At 39.7% G+C, this 17,672-nt stretch overlaps 8 protein-coding genes across 8 annotated transcripts; 4 read left to right on the top strand and 4 right to left on the bottom strand.

Moving 5' to 3' along the window:
• Window positions 1-140: 140 nt before the first annotated feature.
• JH06_0140 (lysine-specific demethylase) lies at window positions 141-1,711 on the top strand (the record flags this gene model as incomplete). Its single annotated transcript, XM_014674315.1, is given in 7 exon segments — window positions 141-323; window positions 355-433; window positions 446-544; window positions 573-808; window positions 839-917; window positions 975-1,642; window positions 1,664-1,711. 7 exon segments carry the CDS (start codon window positions 141-143, stop codon window positions 1,709-1,711), a joined length of 1,392 nt encoding a protein of 463 aa, XP_014529801.1.
• A 293-nt stretch (window positions 1,712-2,004) lies between these two features.
• Window positions 2,005-5,296, top strand: JH06_0139 (hypothetical protein; the record flags this gene model as incomplete). The annotated part of the gene is made up of 7 exons (XM_014674314.1): window positions 2,005-2,860; window positions 2,891-3,096; window positions 3,126-3,444; window positions 3,475-4,632; window positions 4,684-4,831; window positions 4,862-4,988; window positions 5,018-5,296. The coding sequence occupies 7 exons, from the start codon at window positions 2,005-2,007 to the stop codon at window positions 5,294-5,296; spliced, it is 3,093 nt and encodes a 1,030-aa protein (XP_014529800.1).
• Window positions 5,297-6,990: 1,694 nt separating this feature from the next.
• Window positions 6,991-8,292, top strand: JH06_0138 (hexokinase; the record flags this gene model as incomplete). Its single annotated transcript, XM_014674313.1, has 1 exon — window positions 6,991-8,292. One exon carries the CDS (start codon window positions 6,991-6,993, stop codon window positions 8,290-8,292), a length of 1,302 nt encoding a protein of 433 aa, XP_014529799.1.
• A 22-nt stretch (window positions 8,293-8,314) lies between these two features.
• Window positions 8,315-9,317, bottom strand: JH06_0137 (hypothetical protein; the record flags this gene model as incomplete). The annotated part of the gene is given in 5 exon segments (XM_014674312.1): window positions 8,315-8,545; window positions 8,575-8,720; window positions 8,751-8,831; window positions 8,861-8,966; window positions 8,985-9,317. The coding sequence occupies 5 exon segments, from the start codon at window positions 9,315-9,317 to the stop codon at window positions 8,315-8,317; spliced, it is 897 nt and encodes a 298-aa protein (XP_014529798.1).
• A 250-nt stretch (window positions 9,318-9,567) lies between these two features.
• Window positions 9,568-10,227, bottom strand: JH06_0136 (glycohydrolase; the record flags this gene model as incomplete). The annotated part of the gene is made up of 1 exon (XM_014674311.1): window positions 9,568-10,227. One exon carries the CDS (start codon window positions 10,225-10,227, stop codon window positions 9,568-9,570), a length of 660 nt encoding a protein of 219 aa, XP_014529797.1.
• Window positions 10,228-10,814: 587 nt separating this feature from the next.
• On the bottom strand, window positions 10,815-12,171 carry JH06_0135 (putative tenascin-X; the record flags this gene model as incomplete). Its single annotated transcript, XM_014674310.1, has 6 exons — window positions 10,815-11,259; window positions 11,290-11,366; window positions 11,395-11,482; window positions 11,528-11,962; window positions 11,994-12,078; window positions 12,108-12,171. The coding sequence occupies 6 exons, from the start codon at window positions 12,169-12,171 to the stop codon at window positions 10,815-10,817; spliced, it is 1,194 nt and encodes a 397-aa protein (XP_014529796.1).
• Window positions 12,172-12,295: 124 nt separating this feature from the next.
• On the top strand, window positions 12,296-14,530 carry JH06_0134 (ankyrin repeat domain-containing protein; the record flags this gene model as incomplete). The annotated part of the gene is made up of 6 exons (XM_014674309.1): window positions 12,296-12,589; window positions 12,623-12,698; window positions 12,730-12,901; window positions 12,932-13,213; window positions 13,245-13,374; window positions 13,406-14,530. 6 exons carry the CDS (start codon window positions 12,296-12,298, stop codon window positions 14,528-14,530), a joined length of 2,079 nt encoding a protein of 692 aa, XP_014529795.1.
• A 761-nt stretch (window positions 14,531-15,291) lies between these two features.
• On the bottom strand, window positions 15,292-17,152 carry JH06_0133 (guanine nucleotide-binding 3 like; the record flags this gene model as incomplete). Its single annotated transcript, XM_014674308.1, is given in 12 exon segments — window positions 15,292-15,498; window positions 15,511-15,628; window positions 15,660-15,762; window positions 15,787-15,837; window positions 15,901-16,078; window positions 16,107-16,427; window positions 16,458-16,568; window positions 16,599-16,652; window positions 16,683-16,796; window positions 16,827-16,895; window positions 16,928-17,056; window positions 17,087-17,152. The coding sequence occupies 12 exon segments, from the start codon at window positions 17,150-17,152 to the stop codon at window positions 15,292-15,294; spliced, it is 1,521 nt and encodes a 506-aa protein (XP_014529794.1).
• Window positions 17,153-17,672: the final 520 nt, after the last annotated feature.

Genomic DNA, 17,672 nt, shown 5'->3' with positions numbered 1-17,672 from the left:
TCCATTATTTCTATATTTGGTTCTAGGATTGGAGGTAGGTTGTTTTGTTTTACAAGTGATCCTAGTTTAATTCTCTTGTGGTTACTTTACTGTTTTCAAGTCTATGACTGCGGTTAATCTTTGTTGGTAAATAGATATTTATGAAGTTCACTCGTAGTATTTGTCGACATCCTGAAGCAGGAGGTGACAAGTTGCTTATATGTGCCAAGTGTGGTATTATGGTACACCAATTCTGTTATGGTATCGTAACGGCTTCTTTACCTTGGATGTGTTATCCATGCCAACTCGATGTTCTTGGCCCTGTCTGTTGTATATGCAGTTTTGTAGTTCTATTCTGGAGTGAATGACTCATAGAATCGCAAAGGTGCTTTTACTCAGGTGGATCCCGATCGATGGGCTCACACAATTTGTCTCATTCTCCATCATAATTGTGGTTTTTATGTAGATGATCGGTTGTACTCTCTCTATTCTCCTGGTTTCATGTATTACCAATTGCAGTCCAGTTCTCTTCATTCTATTCCAATTACGCCACATCAACTAACAAGTACAATTTGATATTTGTAATCATGTAGTGTCAATTCCTGCAGTTACTGAATGGATGAGTATGATTAGTGGTAGCATTCAAAAGATTCCTAGTTTCAATGGATATTGTGGGGTTATTGACACTGTGTCTGGAATTGAATGTGCTTTCTGCAAAGAACAGATAAATGGGAGTTATTTTGCTTGCTATTTCTCCAATTGTGATTCTAAATTCCATCCTCGTTGTGTTTATCAATGCTATTCTCGGTTTCGTTTTGCTCTCTCTTTTGTTTGATTTTCATAATTCTTTCATTCATAGAATGGTAAATATTCCATTGGAGTGATTTGTCAAAAACATCAGCCCATGATGCATCTGCCTTTTCTCTTTTCTCTTCCTCGTTACTCTAATATTCATAGTCTCTATTGTATTTCTATCTGTCTATTCTAATGAATAGCTCATGGAATCAGTCCCTACTGTATTATATCGTATGTACTAAATCCCCATCAATTCCTATCATCTCCAGCTTCTTCAACTGGTCTCATTCCATACATTGCAACAGCAGCTCGATCCATTATCATTCACATTCGGCTTCCTCCTGCAGAAAGGAGTACTATTGAACAATTCATAGTCTCAATTCATCTTACTCCTTCTGCTGCTGCCAAGGTTCTTATTGAAGCTCATCACCATTTCTCTCACTATGATTGGGCTGCTCCTCTCTGTTACAGTACATTTGAAGAGGATGATCTGACTTCTGGATCTAGTACTGGAGTAGGATTGGATCCTCAAAGACAGCCTATGCCAATGGCCAGAGTGAATTCAATGGAACAAATGAATCACGTCCGTTATGTAACACGATCCTATAAACGAACACATCCAGATGACTCTCAAAGACCATGGAAACAGGGAGCTCGAACATCTCCTTCAGTTATTCGTCAAGAAGGAACCACAGGATCGATTCTACCTACAAAATTGAGTTGTTCTGAATTCTGGAAGTCAATGGAACAACATTACTTTGAGACTTCTTTACGATTTCTGTCCAGTGATAACGAAGTTTCTCCAATTGTTACAGTTCAGAAAAAGCCTCCATTATTGTCACAAGGACGTGAAATTCGGTATTATATTGTATGAGAGACTCACAAGTAGATTATTGGTGTCAGGAGATATATCTATGGAGATAGTCTTCTGGCTTGATTATCAGAGTCAACAATTACTTCTTCTCTCCTATCATCCAGTCTCTTCACCATTTTCCTCTCAGATATTTGCTCCTATTTCTCTCGAAATATCCAATCTGACGGTAAGATGATGGGTCATCTTATGATAATCAGGTTCTTTTCTCATCTCTTTACCAAAGGAATATCAGTAAGATTCATTGCTTACAGTCCTTATATCAATACGATGCTGGGAATATTCGTCTCTTGAATTCCTTATCACCTCTTATTGCTATACATAAGAACTATGCGTCATTTAGACAACTCATTCTCAGAATGCAATCAGCAACACAGGATTCAGAAGCATGGGTTCCTTTGTGTTTATCAACAGAACAAACTGATTTGAGTTCTTTCCTTCACCCTTGTTTCTGTTTTGCTTGTTATTGTTCTGAAGGAACAATAGATTGTGATGGAGAACAAGAATTGGATAATCCTGTTATCCGCTGTAAGTACTGTTCTATACAAGTGCATGTGAAATGTGTTCATCGCAAGGGAACCAACACTCCTTTTGTGTGTGATTCCTGTTCGTTTTTACGGGAAGATGGTGATCCAAATCTTCTTCATTGCATGTTTTGTCCTGTTCGGTTTGGTTACCTATACCGATGTAAGAATGAAACAGAGAATCCTTTGGCTCCACCTTCATTTATCCATTTGTGGTGTGCTTTATTTCACATGGGAGCTACCATTTCTTCTTTTGTTACATATCGAATCAGTGCCACAAATCCAGTGGATTCTTTAGCAGGTGTTCCTGTCTCTTCAGTTGTTCCTTTACGACAAACTTTGGTTCAGTTTAAGAAGAGAGATACCACTGTGGTTGAAGGTTCTTATGACTTGGAGTCTCCGAATCCTATAGAGAAACAGTCATATCAAACTGTTTCGATTCCGTATAACGAGGCTTATGGAGACAAGACATTATTTGCCTGTTCTGGAATTCACACTGTCCAAGTACCTCAGGTATTACAAGCCTTTCATTGTTTTGCCCAACCCACATTGAATGAACAAGAAGAAGCTTTAAGACACATCCTCTCACCATCAGATCAAGCTAAATACAAATGTACTGATTTTATTCTCCTTTCATTCCAAGCTATCATCCCATCTTGTCCAGCAACACAAACCGCAGGCAATCGTGAATGTAGACTATGGTTCAAATCCTTTCATGTAGATCCTGTTCCAGGTGGATTGTGCTGTATCTGCAAGCTCCCAGTAGGGAATACTCGTCATTGTAGTCAACAAGGCTGCAAGTTCTCATTTCATGTTACATGTCTCTGGTATTCTGGTGGTGATATCACCATTCAGTTGCAAGAACATGAATACGTGAGTTCAGGAATTCAACCCAAGTTAATTGCATTCTGTCCTCTTCATACACAAGTGAGGATTCATATCTTATTCTCACGTAGAACTCTTGTTCTCAAACTCTTTCATATGTGTATTCAAGAAACCAATGTCGTTCTGTCACTGCTTCTAGTCGTCTCCTTTCTCCTCATCCTATTCCCCCTCCGAAGACTCGTTGTGACATTTGTGGATACTCTGCTCATTCTCCTACTACAACATTCGCCTCTGATATCACACACCACCGTTATCATGTGTTCAATTATCTCCTAGTTTCAAATGGTCGAGGGCAGGGATGGCAGTGTCTCCTCTGTGATTCTTTTGTTCATGAGACTTGTCTAGAGGTTTCATTTATGCTTCCACTTTTCCGTGAGAATGATATAAACTGTCCTTATTTTTGGAATTCTTCATTTCTAGACTATGTATGTCGACGATGTCTACTGAGTAATCCTTATCCATTACTGCAAGAACCAAGCCATTTTGTATCATCTGTGGACGCTTCTATGACTCCCGAATGCTACTGTCCTCAGATGGATCATGGGTGCTGTTGTATCTGTGGCCAAAAGCAGGGGTATTTGGGGTATGCTACGAATGGAAGCTGGGCTCATTTTCAATGTGCTCTGTGTGTGGATGGAACACAATTCAATTATGTTCCTACTGTAATGAATTCCTCGGATCACAAACTCAACTTTGTACACACAGGATGGGATTTCAAGTTGGGATCTAATTGGTACAGTGGTGTTCCTAATGCCCTTTGTTGTCATTGTCAGAAGCAAGGTCGTTGCATTGAGTGTTGCTGGCCTTTATGTCACAAGCAGAGTCATCCTGCTTGTGTGGATCCAAATACAGAAATCCTGGATATTTCTGACAAGGGTTGCATTTGGTTCTGTAATGACCATTCATCTTTCTATGGTATTAGGAATGGTGACTGTCTTGGATTGGACTGGTCCCGATGGCAAGTGCATCATGCAGCCAACAATACAAGTGCGAACCGATCGCAACGAGTCTCTGTGAAGGTCACTGTCAAGGAGGATTTGGATCCTGTTCCTTCTCCCCAATTGGAGTCTCCAAGTGATTCTCCTTGTTCTTCTTCTTCCCAGCCTTTAGAATCAGACTCATCCCTTTCTTCTCAACCTCTGATGTCAGGTTCATCACCTTCTCCATCTCCAGTTTCTCAGCCTAGCAATCTTCAATCATTAAAAACAGAACTTGTATCAGCTTCTGATCAGTTGGATTTGGGCCCTGATCAGTGTCTTGATTCAAACCCCCAACAATCCCACCCTTCCTCACTTATACTGAAAGAACGTTCATCTAAGAAGAAACAGTCACTTCTCTTACTCTGCTTGAATAAACCAACACGGATTCGAAAGCTAATTATGAATCGAATTCAACAGTTCTTTGACAATAGTTCTTTTTTTGTCGATTCCACAAATTCACTCAAGAAGAGTGTTTTTCGTTATCTGAGTCGAATTGATCTGCATCATATTTCAGCGTCAACTCGTTCACAGATTATTCAAATCTGCGAAAACTGGGATAATTCTGCCATCTTCGAAGAGGTTTGGATGATTAATGCCAGTATTCTAGAATTGCATAATCGTCTCTTCTTTGATTCTGTTTGATGAATAGGCAAACCTGAGATAGCAAAACGTCTTCACCAACAGATACAAACAGAACAATTGTGGGTGTGGTCCAAATATGTTGAGGCTGCGAGAAGAAAAGTGAAAGGAAAGTGTCATTCCTATTGGTCTCAGAAGAAACGAGTGTTCCATCAGAGGTAGATATCAAAAGGAGAATGAATTGATAGATTGACTCTCAATTCTGAAGATGCGGCAACGATGGCAATGTATATTCTTCCTTCATTACTTCGTCAGTGTTCTACTACTAAATGCGGTATATGCAGGATAACAGAATATCACGAGTCATTTAATACTGTGAGTTGTGATAAATGCATGTCACTTAGATACCTGGCCAAGCCTTTATTTGTCCAGACTGTTGTTTATATTATGGAAACTATTTGATTAGATCCTTTATTCAAGTGAAAATGGTAGATATTCGATTGGACTCTAACAATAAGGAATGTCAGTGGAAACTGTATCTAATTGTCGGCTGGAATGAATTGGATGGATATCACATTCTTCGGGACCTAGATGGTTCTTATCAAATTCATTTTATTGGAACTAGCCCTTATCTTCTTCGTACTTTGCTGGACATTGTCGCTGAAGTAATATCTGAGGATTAGTTTGAAATGTAGTTATCAGAGTGCAAAGAGCTCGATTTTCATGATTTCTATCAAAGATCAACGAACATAAATGGAAATAACGTTGAAAGGGACATGAAGTGCGAACAGTGTGGAGCTAGCTTATATAAGGTGAAAGGATCGAAGAGATTTGGTGTCCGTTATCTTTGCAATTCATGTCGTGAACAATGGAAGGGTTCCCTCTTGCGATTCCCTGTTTGTTTCTCTTTACATAATACCCACGGTTCTATCTTGATAATGACGGACTTGTCAAAGTGTATCCTTTTATTTAGTTTTCTTTTATCGCTACTGCATTTGTGCAATTTGGATCGTGCACAAGTATAGGAGACTGAAAGTCATAATCTGAAGGTGTGTTTTATTGAATTGATACCGATCCACCAACAACTGTACCTCTACCCTTAACGACTCAATGGCTCGCCGACAAGTAATACTGGATCGAATTGGGTCAATTGCAGATATCTCATTCAGAGGCAACAATGGATCCTGTTACTGATAATAACAGCTGTGTGATATGTATTTCTACAAGCACGTCATCTTCCGACAGTCTTCATCCATCCACTCGCCTTTTTCCATTGTCTTCTCAGACTCTCTCTTTTGAAATTACGCCTCCAGAGAGTCTTCCACGAGTGAATGATCATGTATCCGTCCCCACCAAAGGATTGTCATTACATTTACCCAGAACGGTACCTCATTTCTCAAACCAAGATGGACCAGCTGGACTTTCCACTATGTCATACTCTCCATTGTCTTTGATCTCTAGCACTCCTCAAGACGAGTATTCGTTGGATCATGTGCCAGAATACAGTTTTAAGGACCTTTTCTGTCAAACCATAATGAATATGGAAGCATTATTAAGCAAGACGTCCACTGAGAAGGAAGAGGAGGAATCAGGTGTTCCTAGCTCTGAGCATCCAAGAAGAATTCGTTGTCACAAGCCAGTTGTTCCCAGACTGTCAGTACTCTCTACCATTAGTGAAGAAGAGATTGATGAAACACAACGAAAAGAAGTTCTGAAACGAGATATTTCCGAACCTGTTCTTACTGAAAAACAGAATGTCAAAGAATCTGTTTCGTTTCCTGTACGAATGCCTCTCTTCAAACGTAATACATTTCCATCTCCAATCGTCACATATTCTTCTGATGTTATTAGTGACAAACCTCTGAGGCGAGCCAGTAACATTGAGAACCAATTCGTAGAACTATTGATGAAAGCGGATAGTACACCAGAAGAAGATACTGGGGTCATAGTATTGAGAATGGATCCTCCATTTCAAGAAGTCTGTTCTCGTACTCATCCAGACGTTCCCAATACGTTTTCGCCTGTACACTTAAATCAATTTTGTCATCATCACAAAGATCCTCATCAATTAGACTTTTCCAAGCAACCTGAGAGAATCAGAATTTGGACTAAAGATGATGCTGAACCCTTATTCTAAAGGATATTTGATAGCCGATAGAAAAATGGGATAATGTTATCATGCATAAAAGTGACTGTTTGAACAATATTCATTGTTGTTGGAATCGAAGTTTCATTGCAATAAATGGGTTTATCTGGTGTTCACTCTTTCTATCATTACGCTTGTTTACTTCTCAGCAAATTAGTTTCCGTTCATATTAGATTTGTCACTATTTGCATTCGGCAGGATAACAACGAAAACAATTTGATCATACTCATTATGGAAGAACTGGAAACGATTTGCAATATATCTGTCGAGCGTATGCTAGAGATTTCTGCATATGTTCAGGATCAAATGGACAAAGGTTTGAAGGGGGAGACATCCGATCTCAAAATGCTTCCATCTTTCGTTGACAGCGTTTGCAGTGGAATGGAGCAAGGTTATGTGATGGCCTTGGATATGGGAGGAAGCAATGTTCGTGTTACGACATTTGATCTACGAGGAAATGGTGTACTAGAAGTAGTTAAGGAAGTGAAGCATGCATTCCCACCAGAATATATGTCTGGCACAGCATCACAAGTGTTTGGGTTTTTAGCCGATTGCATCAAGGAAGCGAATCCAGACGATAACTTACCACTTGGATTTACCTTTTCTTTCCCTTCGGAACAGACCAGCATTAACCATTCGAAGCTGGTAATTTGGACAAAGGGATTCTCTGCAAGTGGATGTGTAGGAGAGGATACTGTGGAGCTTCTTGAAAGAGCCCTGATGGAACGCAATCTCCATCTCCGAGTAACAGCTATTTGTAATGATACTGTGGGTACGCTAATCTCACGTTCCTATAGTGACCCAAAAACAGCTGTAGGTATCATTTTGGGAACGGGTTGTAATGCTGCTTACATGGAGAATGTGAGTCGCATTACTAAGACACATGTTGATTCAAAGACAGGGAAAATGATTATCAATATGGAGTGTGGAGCAACTGGTGATGGCAATCCTTCCATTCTTCCTCAAACTCCGTTTGACTTGGAGTTGGACCCAATCACTCCAAATCCAGGCCATCAACGCTTAGAAAAGATGATGTCTGGTTTCTATCTAGGTGAATTGACTCGCCGTTGGAGTGTGTATTTGTACCATCAGAAGCAGCTCTTTAAGGAAAGTGATGGGAAAGAAGACTTTTTCACTAAACCATTGAGTTTTGATTCGAAATACTGTTCAGTGATTCTGGGAGATGATGGTTCCAACTTGGAGGAGGTTGATCGTATTCTTAATCAGTTCCATATTGTGAACAGTTCATTAGAAGATCGTAAAACGATTAAGTCCATTGTCCATTCGATTGTGTTACGTTCGGCACGATTGATGGCTTCTTTTGTTCATGCCATTTATGCTCATATGGGAGATGAATATAAGGGATGTACTGTTGGAGTGGATGGAAGTGTTTACAAATACATGCCACATTACCAGGAATGGGTAAACAACGCCTTGGAGGAGCTGGGAAGACCTGATATTGATATTGGTTTAGCGGATGATGGTTCTTGTATTGGAGCTGCCTTGGTTGCTTTTGGAGTTGCGAGGGGATGAATGTGTTTGTTATAAACAGCTATCATGTGAATGCACTACGGAGCATGTTTAGGATGACAATGACCATGATAAGAATCATGATTGTACAACACATGTACATACCACAGTTCTTGTTTGAATGTTTTTTAGAATGTCGCTGAAGTGTTTCTCGATTTCGTCGAATGTGTTCAGTGGTACCGTCAACAACGGTGTCCAATTCTTGAAGGATTTGATTCTGTTTTTCAATCTCGTTTCCCATTATATCCGCATGATTCTACAGTTCTAGGAACGAGAGAGACCCACTTTGAGTTCAGTCAAACCTTCACTCATGGCATCGAGAATCCGATCAATACTCTGCTTATTCTTTTCGTATATCTGAAGGGATGCTTTCTGTTTTTCCGTCAATTCGTCTTCTGCATATTCAATGGCTTCTTTCACATCAAGTTTATCTAGATATCATATCATCCTTGATGACTCACCATTGTCATAGGATAGTGGAGTATTTGGAAGAACTGTGAGGATTGGTAAGAGATGATCCGATCCATTGGCTTCAATATAACCTGTGGTTATAAAAAAAATCTATACCTACGATCTGTTGCATGATTTTCATCTGCTTTGGATTGCAGTTGTTTGAGTTGTGCCAGAATGATGGTTAAGGCTTCTTCGCGTTTTTCAATTTCTTTTTCAGATAGCTTCTAGAGCTTAGTTAAAACACAAGTGGTCACCTTTCTTCCTCTCCTGGAGTTTATTTCTTTCTGTAGGCCATCATGCGCTTGATTATAGATTTCCATGACTTGCTTCATTTCTCGATAGATTCTTGCATTTAATTCAATGACCCTTCGTCGATTGGTGCATACAAGAGACTCTTTATCTCGTAAAGCAATCAGCTCCTTCAACTCTTGAATATCGGAGAGAAGAATTCGTTGTGAGTACTCGAATGGTTCTTCTTCGTTGTCGTCAGATTTGGTAGGTTCTTCTGATGGTTCTCCTAACTCTGCCTCAATTCGCTGAAGTCGTGCAACTGCTTCTCTAATTTCCTTTTCCATTTGTCGTCGTTCATCAGACGAAGAAATGAGGGATACAAACAAACAAAGCAATGTAATAACGATAAAACTTCATTTTCGTAATTATGAGGATCACGTTTTGCTGCTTCAAAGAGTAGAATGAAAGAACACTCGAGATTGCTGACTTAAGGATATGAATAGAAGCAACATCTCCCACAGTAGATAGATTCGCCTCGTGTAGACCATCGATAAACTTCTTCAGTTGCAGATCATTGAAGAGAGTAATTACAATCTATTCTTCAGTCAGTATCTTTACAACTACATCTTTCCCAGCAAGAGAAGCAGCGATCCACTGTTGAAGGACCTTCAGATAGGGATTCCCTCCAAATACTCCACAACCCCACTTACCAGAGGCAATGCCATCCATTTCCTCACCAGCCAATGAAAAACCACAAAATGCTTTATTAATATCTCGTAGAATCATATTATCCTCAAATTGTAAGTGTCCACAGGGATTTGCATCGATAGCAATCACCTCCGAAGGAAGTGAACTAGCTGCTTCAAATGGTCCCAGATACTTAAAGGATCCTCCATAACCAGTATAGGTTCCAATGCGGACACATCCCCGTATTATGATCGCTTGAGTATTTGTCATCACATTGCAGAAGGTACAGCTCAAACAACACTCTGGGAATATGGAAAAGAGAATTTCTTCTTGGGCTGAGGCACCTAGAAGAGAGCTACCGCCAATATACTTATTGGCAAAGTCAATAAATGCATGCTTAGGTACATCTTCAATGCGTTTGACTAGTTCACTATTTAGAGATGTAAGAGGGACACTGGAAGAGATTAGAGAGTCTATTGTCTCTGGATTCGTTAGATTCTTCGTTTCAATGATAACCTTTTCCTGTAAGCGAGGATAGGATCGCATTTGATGGAGATATTCCTCCATCAGAAGGAAGTTATCACATTCCTAGAAATTACAACCTCCATCCTTGTTAACATAATTGGATTGCCACTGAAGAAAATTCACCTGTTTCATTCCACCATCGAAACAACCAAGAGTCATACAACTCATCATTTGAATCACTTCATCCCGTGAAAACTCGATTACTTGATGATCTGCCTATTTCATGACATAAATCTGTAATAAATGACATTTGATAGTAAATGAACACGTTCTCGCAAACCTTCGGTCCAATACTTAAGTGCATTCCCCGTAACAAAGGGAACATCCTCTTTCAATATCCTCCATCAACAGCAATTTACCATCAAAAAATCGTTGTAAGATACTCTGGTATTCTGGAACTCGCTGGCAAGCTTGGAGAGAAGTGGGGTAAAAGTCGGAATCAGACAATAGAGTAACTGTACGCTAAGAGCTGAGATTTGAAATCAAGTCCTACTACATACTCATCAATAGACTTGGGTAGTTTCTTGAGTACCTTCTGTAGTTTCGCTATCATAACTGCGTCAATACAAAAGAATGAATGGCGTCTCCAACAAACAATTGAATTCTTATCCAATTAGACACACACATGTTTACATTTCCAGCTGAATCAACACCAATGCTGCAAGAACAAGGAATACACTTACAACACCCCTTGTAGCTCCATCTTTACACACCAAATTGCCATTCACCACCGATTCTGGATTTCCAGCAGTTGTACAATGAGGACAAGTATAACCATCAAAACAGACACACATACCTCCTTCACACTTTCCACCCGTCTTTTCTGGGTTATTATAGTCAGGACCGAAATTTCCACAATCCGCATTCTTGGTACAACTACCACCACCATGGATTTGAGCAAGTGCATTGCATTCCGATCCAATCTTATCACATTTTGGACATGTCCAGCCCTTATAACACTCACAAGTGTGGGTAGTAGGATTACAGATTCCTCCTACTCCATTTCCGCAATCCTGACTAGTTTCACAAGTTGTTCCTCCTGAAGGCTGCGTATCACATAATGTACCAGAATATCTGCGTATTAGGAACCATTCACGACGTTACCCTTCATCACAAAGACATACTCCACCGAGAGCAGTTGAACAGATTCCATGTTCACCACAATCTAACGAATCACAGATCTATCTCATGAAACGATCGAATTCATACATTGACAGAACAAGTGGATCCTTTGTATCCTGGATCACAAATACATTGACCATTTTGACACATTCCATGTTTGCCACAATTGATATTGCTACAGGGGCACGTTGATTCTATCGCTGATAGTGACCTACAATACCTACTCCCACTAATAATATCTGAAGCCAATGAAGAACAATAGGAACAAACATACCCAGAATTACACATACACTTCCCTTCAAGACAAATTCCATTCCCACTACAATCTGCATCCATAGTGCACTTTCCTCCTCCATGCACATAGTCACCACATGTAGCACCTATCAAAATGTCCTCATTCAGTCCCATCTGACAATAAGGACACAACCAGTTGCTATAACAGACACATTGGTTCTCGATACACAATCCTTTCCCGTTGCATTCATCATCATCAGTACAGTAACCACCACCCCATTCAACTGAGCAAATGTCTACCGTCTGGGATGGATCAAATAACATGGAACGAATTGTAGTGTATTCGTTGTTTTCGTCCAAAATCATGCGACCTCCACAGTTGGTGCACCCAAATCCTTCATAACACACACATTTACCTTTGCTAGAAGTGAATGAATTCTTCAATATCTTACACACATTGTCCTGAAAGTGAATCTGTCACTTCGCGTGATTGTTCCAGATCTGCTGCTGGAATACCACAGTGGATGTTCTTATTACCTTCATTAACAACTCTTCGCAATCCCTACATGCTTTGCCTCCAATATCAGAAGCGACAATTGAACAAAACAAGATTAATAGGTTCAAGATCATTCAGTACGTAAAATAATAGTTGTTTCATGGGATATGAATCCGTAGATGTGAAGCGAAGAAAAGAGGAATTGGGGACCGAAAATCGGTAACCCCAATTCTTAGAACTTGAGATAATCGCATATCAATGGATGCTGTGAACTATAGCGGTGAAGTTAGTATCCGATATGAAAAAGTATCGATGGCAGACGCGGATGCATTCTTTTCTGCTGTTGCTGATGGAGACTACGATACAATGGTAAAAATGTTGAATGAAGGAAGAGCTAATGTGAACCAAACGGATTCGGATGGATTTTCGGCTTTGATGATTGCTGCTTCTGAGGGACATGAGAAGATCGTAGAAGAACTGATCAAGAGAGACTGTAGTGTAAGCACTGTGACATTGAACAAGAACAATACACCACTCTTCTTTGCAGCAAAGGTATTTGGGTATAGGGATGGAGTAATCGATTAGGGAGGGAATGTGAAGATTGGAAAGATAATTCTTGAGAAGAATCGAAAACTCATCAATCAATGCAATGTATTAGGAGGTTAGTTATTGGTATGGTTGATTATATGAAGAGACTCCTTTGCTTTGGAGCTGTTATTCTGGAAACTATGATTTCTTTATGTATCTTCTGAGTCAGAAGGCAGAGATTCGTGCAATGAGTGTAAATGATACAACATGTTTGATTGGAGCTTGTTTGGGTCCTGAGGATTCGCGTGCTCGGTTGGCAGAAGAGATTATTAAGTTGTGAGATTCTCTCCATTGCATTTATAGTAGATGCCCCAAAATCATAGATGTACAGGATGTTGATGGTCAAACAGCCCTTCATGTGGCTTCTTCTAATGGCAATCTTTCTTGTGTGAAACTCCTTCTGAATGCCGGAGCTGATAGTACACTGCGCGACGTTGGAGGATTAACTCCTCTCCAGTTGGCTGAGAAATATTGTTATCCAGACTGTGCAATTGTATTGGAGCAGAAGTGGAAAGAATTGGAGGAGAAGGCACGAGTTGAGATGGAGGCATTGTTGCGAGATGAAGGATATGATACTTCCATTGAAAGGTGAGTTCACTGGAATGAAGATGATTGATAGTGGAAAACGAAGTAGGAAAGGTCGTAAGAACAAGAAGAAGAAGAATGAATTAAACCATATTCATCCAAATTACAAATGTGATAGTTGTAACAATAACAAGAAGATTTCTGGAATTCGCTATTGTTGCCAGGTTTTTGATAATCTGTTTGTATGATTGATAGGAATGTTCGGATTATGATCTATGTGAGAATTGCTTCCGTAGAGCATGGGAGGTACATCCTCATCGTCGCTTCCTTGCTTATGATCCTCCTCAGTATGATGTGTTTGGAATGTTACGAGAGGGTCCTGGGAGAGAGGTGATGGCACCGACAAAGGAGGAGAGTGAGAAGGCAGCTACTGTAGTTGAGGAAAAGAGAGAATCGGAGCAGGAGAAGGGTACTGTTAAGGAAGAATCAAATCAGGAGAAGGATACTCCGAATCCAGAGAAGGAAGCTACGGGTCAAGAGAAGGACACTGTTGAGGAAGTGAAAGACTCCTCAGTTCAGACGGAAGAGGAAACATTGAAGGAATCTGATGAGAAGCAAAAAGTACAAGAAGAGACAGTAGAAGTACAGAACACAACTCAGGAAGAGGAACAGAGTTCAGATAACAAGACTGAGAAATCATCTCCGAACATCACAAGAAGCATACCTGAATCTTCTGATAACACATGGATTGTAGTTGGTGAGAAGAGAAGGAAAAATCGTTCTCAAAGTGTATCTGAAGACCATCTAAAGAGGAAATCCAAACCAATCAAAACTGAAGATAGTTCAAGACATCAGAATATGGTAACATCAAAACTTACTTACAAGCAAGTGATCCAAAAGTCACTTCCTCTTAAATCCACAAATCCACCTTCCATTGAAGCACCTGTTGTTCCCACTGGAGTTCAAAATGAAACTCCTATTCTTAACATTCCAAGTGAACCAAAGAATGAGCCACTTCCTCTAAATTCTTATCCATTACCAGATATGCTACCATCCACTCTTCCATCTAGTTCATTCTCTATCGATTATACACACAATTCACTTGGATTGAATCCTTCATCTGGATTCAGAGAGTCTGTTGACTATGGTTTGGGGTATGGTGGATACTATGGATATGGACCCATTAGTAACTCTCTTCATGATGAATGGTGGCCAAAAACACACTATGGACAATGGAGAGAACGTGAAATGGGTTTGGAAAGAGAACCTTGGATGGATTTCTCTTCATTCCCTGAGGGAGACTCTATTCAGTATGGATCAAATCGCAGTTATTCAAGTGAAGAACTTCAAGTGAGAGTAGATCAAAAGCATAATGCATAGAGGGTGCTGGATATGTCTCATCCTTCAGCACGCGCTACTGGTGTCTCAGTGTCTCAGTATCTTGGACTTGACCTGGACCTGGCTTCGGAGACACAGTTGTCGATCTTGATGGATATGCATATGGAAGTGAGTATAGAATATGCTAGTGAATGATAGGCCATTAAACACATTACAACGATGAAGGTACGATTAGCAAAGAATATTGAACGACAACGCTTGTTACAACCTCGTGATATGCAAGACCCTAGTGGTTTTATTCCTTCCACAGAGAGATAGAGATTTGTTTGTTTATATATCTTTATCCTGATTCCTTCTTGGATGGATGGATGCACCGAAAGTATTAGTGGATGATAGTGGAAGGAAGGAGGCAGAACTGGCAGTTCGTCAATGGTTAGAAACGAATCCTTTAACTCCACTCTTAAAGGTTGAATTTATGGTGAATTCCTTATTGTAGAAACGATTGATGGATGATCCGACTTTGTTGGATGAGTTGTTGACTCAAATCAGGAAAAACTTGGATGAAGAGGTATAAATAGCTTCAAATTGTAACTCTGTAGATAGTGCAGTTACTTTTGAGTGATGATGCTCGATTGCTTGTGGATATTCTTTGTAGTTGTTGAACTGGTTTGTTTGATGTTGTATTTGGATGTATTGGTGTATTTGTTCAGGATCACAGTTTGATAAGTCTGTTTGTGTATCATTGTAATGGAACCTACAAAAAAGAAACAAGACTACATAGAACAAACAATCCAATAAACGAATCATTCCAGTAAAGCAGCATCTTCTTCTATATCCATATTTCCCTCTTCTTCGTTTCCTTCTTCTGCCTCCTCTTCGTCTCCCTCCACCTCATCTCCTTCTTCTCCTTCCTCTTCATCATCACTTCCGTTATCCACAAGGAAACACGAATAATCCAACATCTCCTCCGTAGGATGGATGTTCTTGCTGACAATAACACGAGGCAATTTCTACAACTCAACAGTACTCATAACCGCTACAGGACAACAATAACGATCAATTGCCGAATCATTTATCATCTCTTCAGCAATCTTCTCATACTCCATACCCTCCTTCCACTGTTTAATCATACCCCGGTCTCTACCTCATTAATCATCACTTCAACACTCACATAGTTTCCAAAGGACAGATCGCAGGTTCAGCATAGTGAGGCAACTCATTTGTCAACCAATCATAAACAATTTGTTTGGAGATACTAGATGGACGAATATCCTCTAATTATCATTCTTCATTCTCACTTTCACTTTTCTCCTTATTTCGTTCCATCAAATTTGTCATCAACACATCAACTATCTTTCAATTTCTCTTATAATTCGTACAAGAATCATATAAACTTGTTCTATAATAATAACTGATTGAAGTCGCGGGACAAACACATAATAGATCCTCACACAATTCTTTATATTTTAGATTCTGGTAACCATAAGCATAACACTTATACAAATAATCGCTCACACCCAATTCTCTCTCACGAAGAACAACTTCTCCTGGTTGAACAAATAAGTGGATATTTTCGTCAATTCGACGTAACTACTTCATAATCAACCAATTAACATACAGCATTTAAGTCATCATAATTCTGTCGATCCACTTGATATAATGATGATGCATCACAGATTGCTTTGATTACAGAGTGGCGGCCCACTTTTGGGTACCCAATTACACCAACACTCATCACTTCTCCTTTCTGCTTCTGGAGTGCTCTCAAACATTTCATTAGGTAGTCCACACCGAAGGAGAAGCAATCCAACTCGGTATTGTGAGCATTCCGAGAAATTGCAATTTCACGGTTCTGATGCGCATGTCGCTTCTTCTTCATTCCCTCACGACCACATTTCCAGAGAATTACTGGAATGTCTCCAGAGAGATTCCTCATAGTCTATCTCTGAAGAAGAAACAATAGAAATACTTGCTTAAGAATCTCCTTTGGAACTAAATCGATTTTATTCAGAATCAGAATCACAACCTTCTCAGGCATTTCTGTAGCTAATGCTTTTTCCACAGACAGACAACGAGAATTCTATTATGATCAAGTAAGCAAAAATCCTACTATGGCATCACGAGCATCAACTACTTCAAGAATCACATCCGAATTACCAATAATCTAAAATCAAATCTCAGTAATGACTAGTACATGTGTTAGGACAGCTGCTACACTTCCATGAGGGAGAAATCCAGGATCATCAGTCTCTTCAGACTCCTCAGAATCTGATACTTCTTCTCCTCTTTCAATAGCATCTTCTTTCATCTGCTTATTACTCTTCCAAGCTATCCATACCCTTTGCAAACGTCGTTGTTCACGAAGAAGTGCTTTTTGCCTTTCACGCTCTTCTTTCATATCCTGAGCCTAGAAAATGACTTCAACATACAAAGTCCAACTTCTTGTAACAGTTCCTCTTTGAATGGCCAACTATTGGGAATACCAGGATCGCGTTGCTTTGGTATAATCTTTCCTGCTCTTCTAGCACGCTTTTCTTGCTTTTTGGCCTTTCGCTTTCGCTCAAAGAACTATTCGTTATTCATTTATCCCAAAACCACAAGTTTTCGAGCTGTATATTGCTGACGAATTGTCTTTCTCTTGCTTTTTGACTTCTTTGGTACCATTTCCAAAAGTGAATGGAAAATGAGCGAGAAAGGAATGTGTGCGGCATCCTGGGAGTTTCGACTAGCCCAAATCCCCAATCCCCAATGCCGCAACCCTACTTGTAGTAACACATTTTTGGAATCCCAATAATAGTTGTCCAATAATCCAGAATAAGATATGACGAGATCTGAGGCCTCTATCAATTGGATAGAAAGGGAGATTCAAAGGATTCAATACAACCAAAGAGTATTCAATCAAAAGGAAATCACACTTCATGAAGGAAAACCAAACATATCACAACAATCCTTTTCGTTGTAAGTATCTCAATTTCGCTGTTTCAATGTCCTTATCACTTAACGAAGAGACTGGAATATCCTCCTTCTTCTTTTCCTTCTCAATCTTCTCTCCTTTTGTTCTATACAATACCAATTCACTTCCTAAACTCAATTTCACATCCTTCAGACCTCGAATTCGCTTCAATTGTTTCACTAATGCCTCTTCTGCCACTTCACAACAACTACGGAATCAACTATGAGTCAT

This window comes from Blastocystis sp. subtype 4, assembly GCF_000743755.1.
Source record: "Blastocystis sp. subtype 4 strain WR1 chromosome Unknown seqid_0011, whole genome shotgun sequence".
NCBI classification, from domain to species: Eukaryota; class Bigyra; order Opalinata; family Blastocystidae; genus Blastocystis; species Blastocystis sp. subtype 4.
Note: the sequence above shows the minus strand (reverse complement) of the source record. Positions and strands in the feature narration are given on the sequence as shown.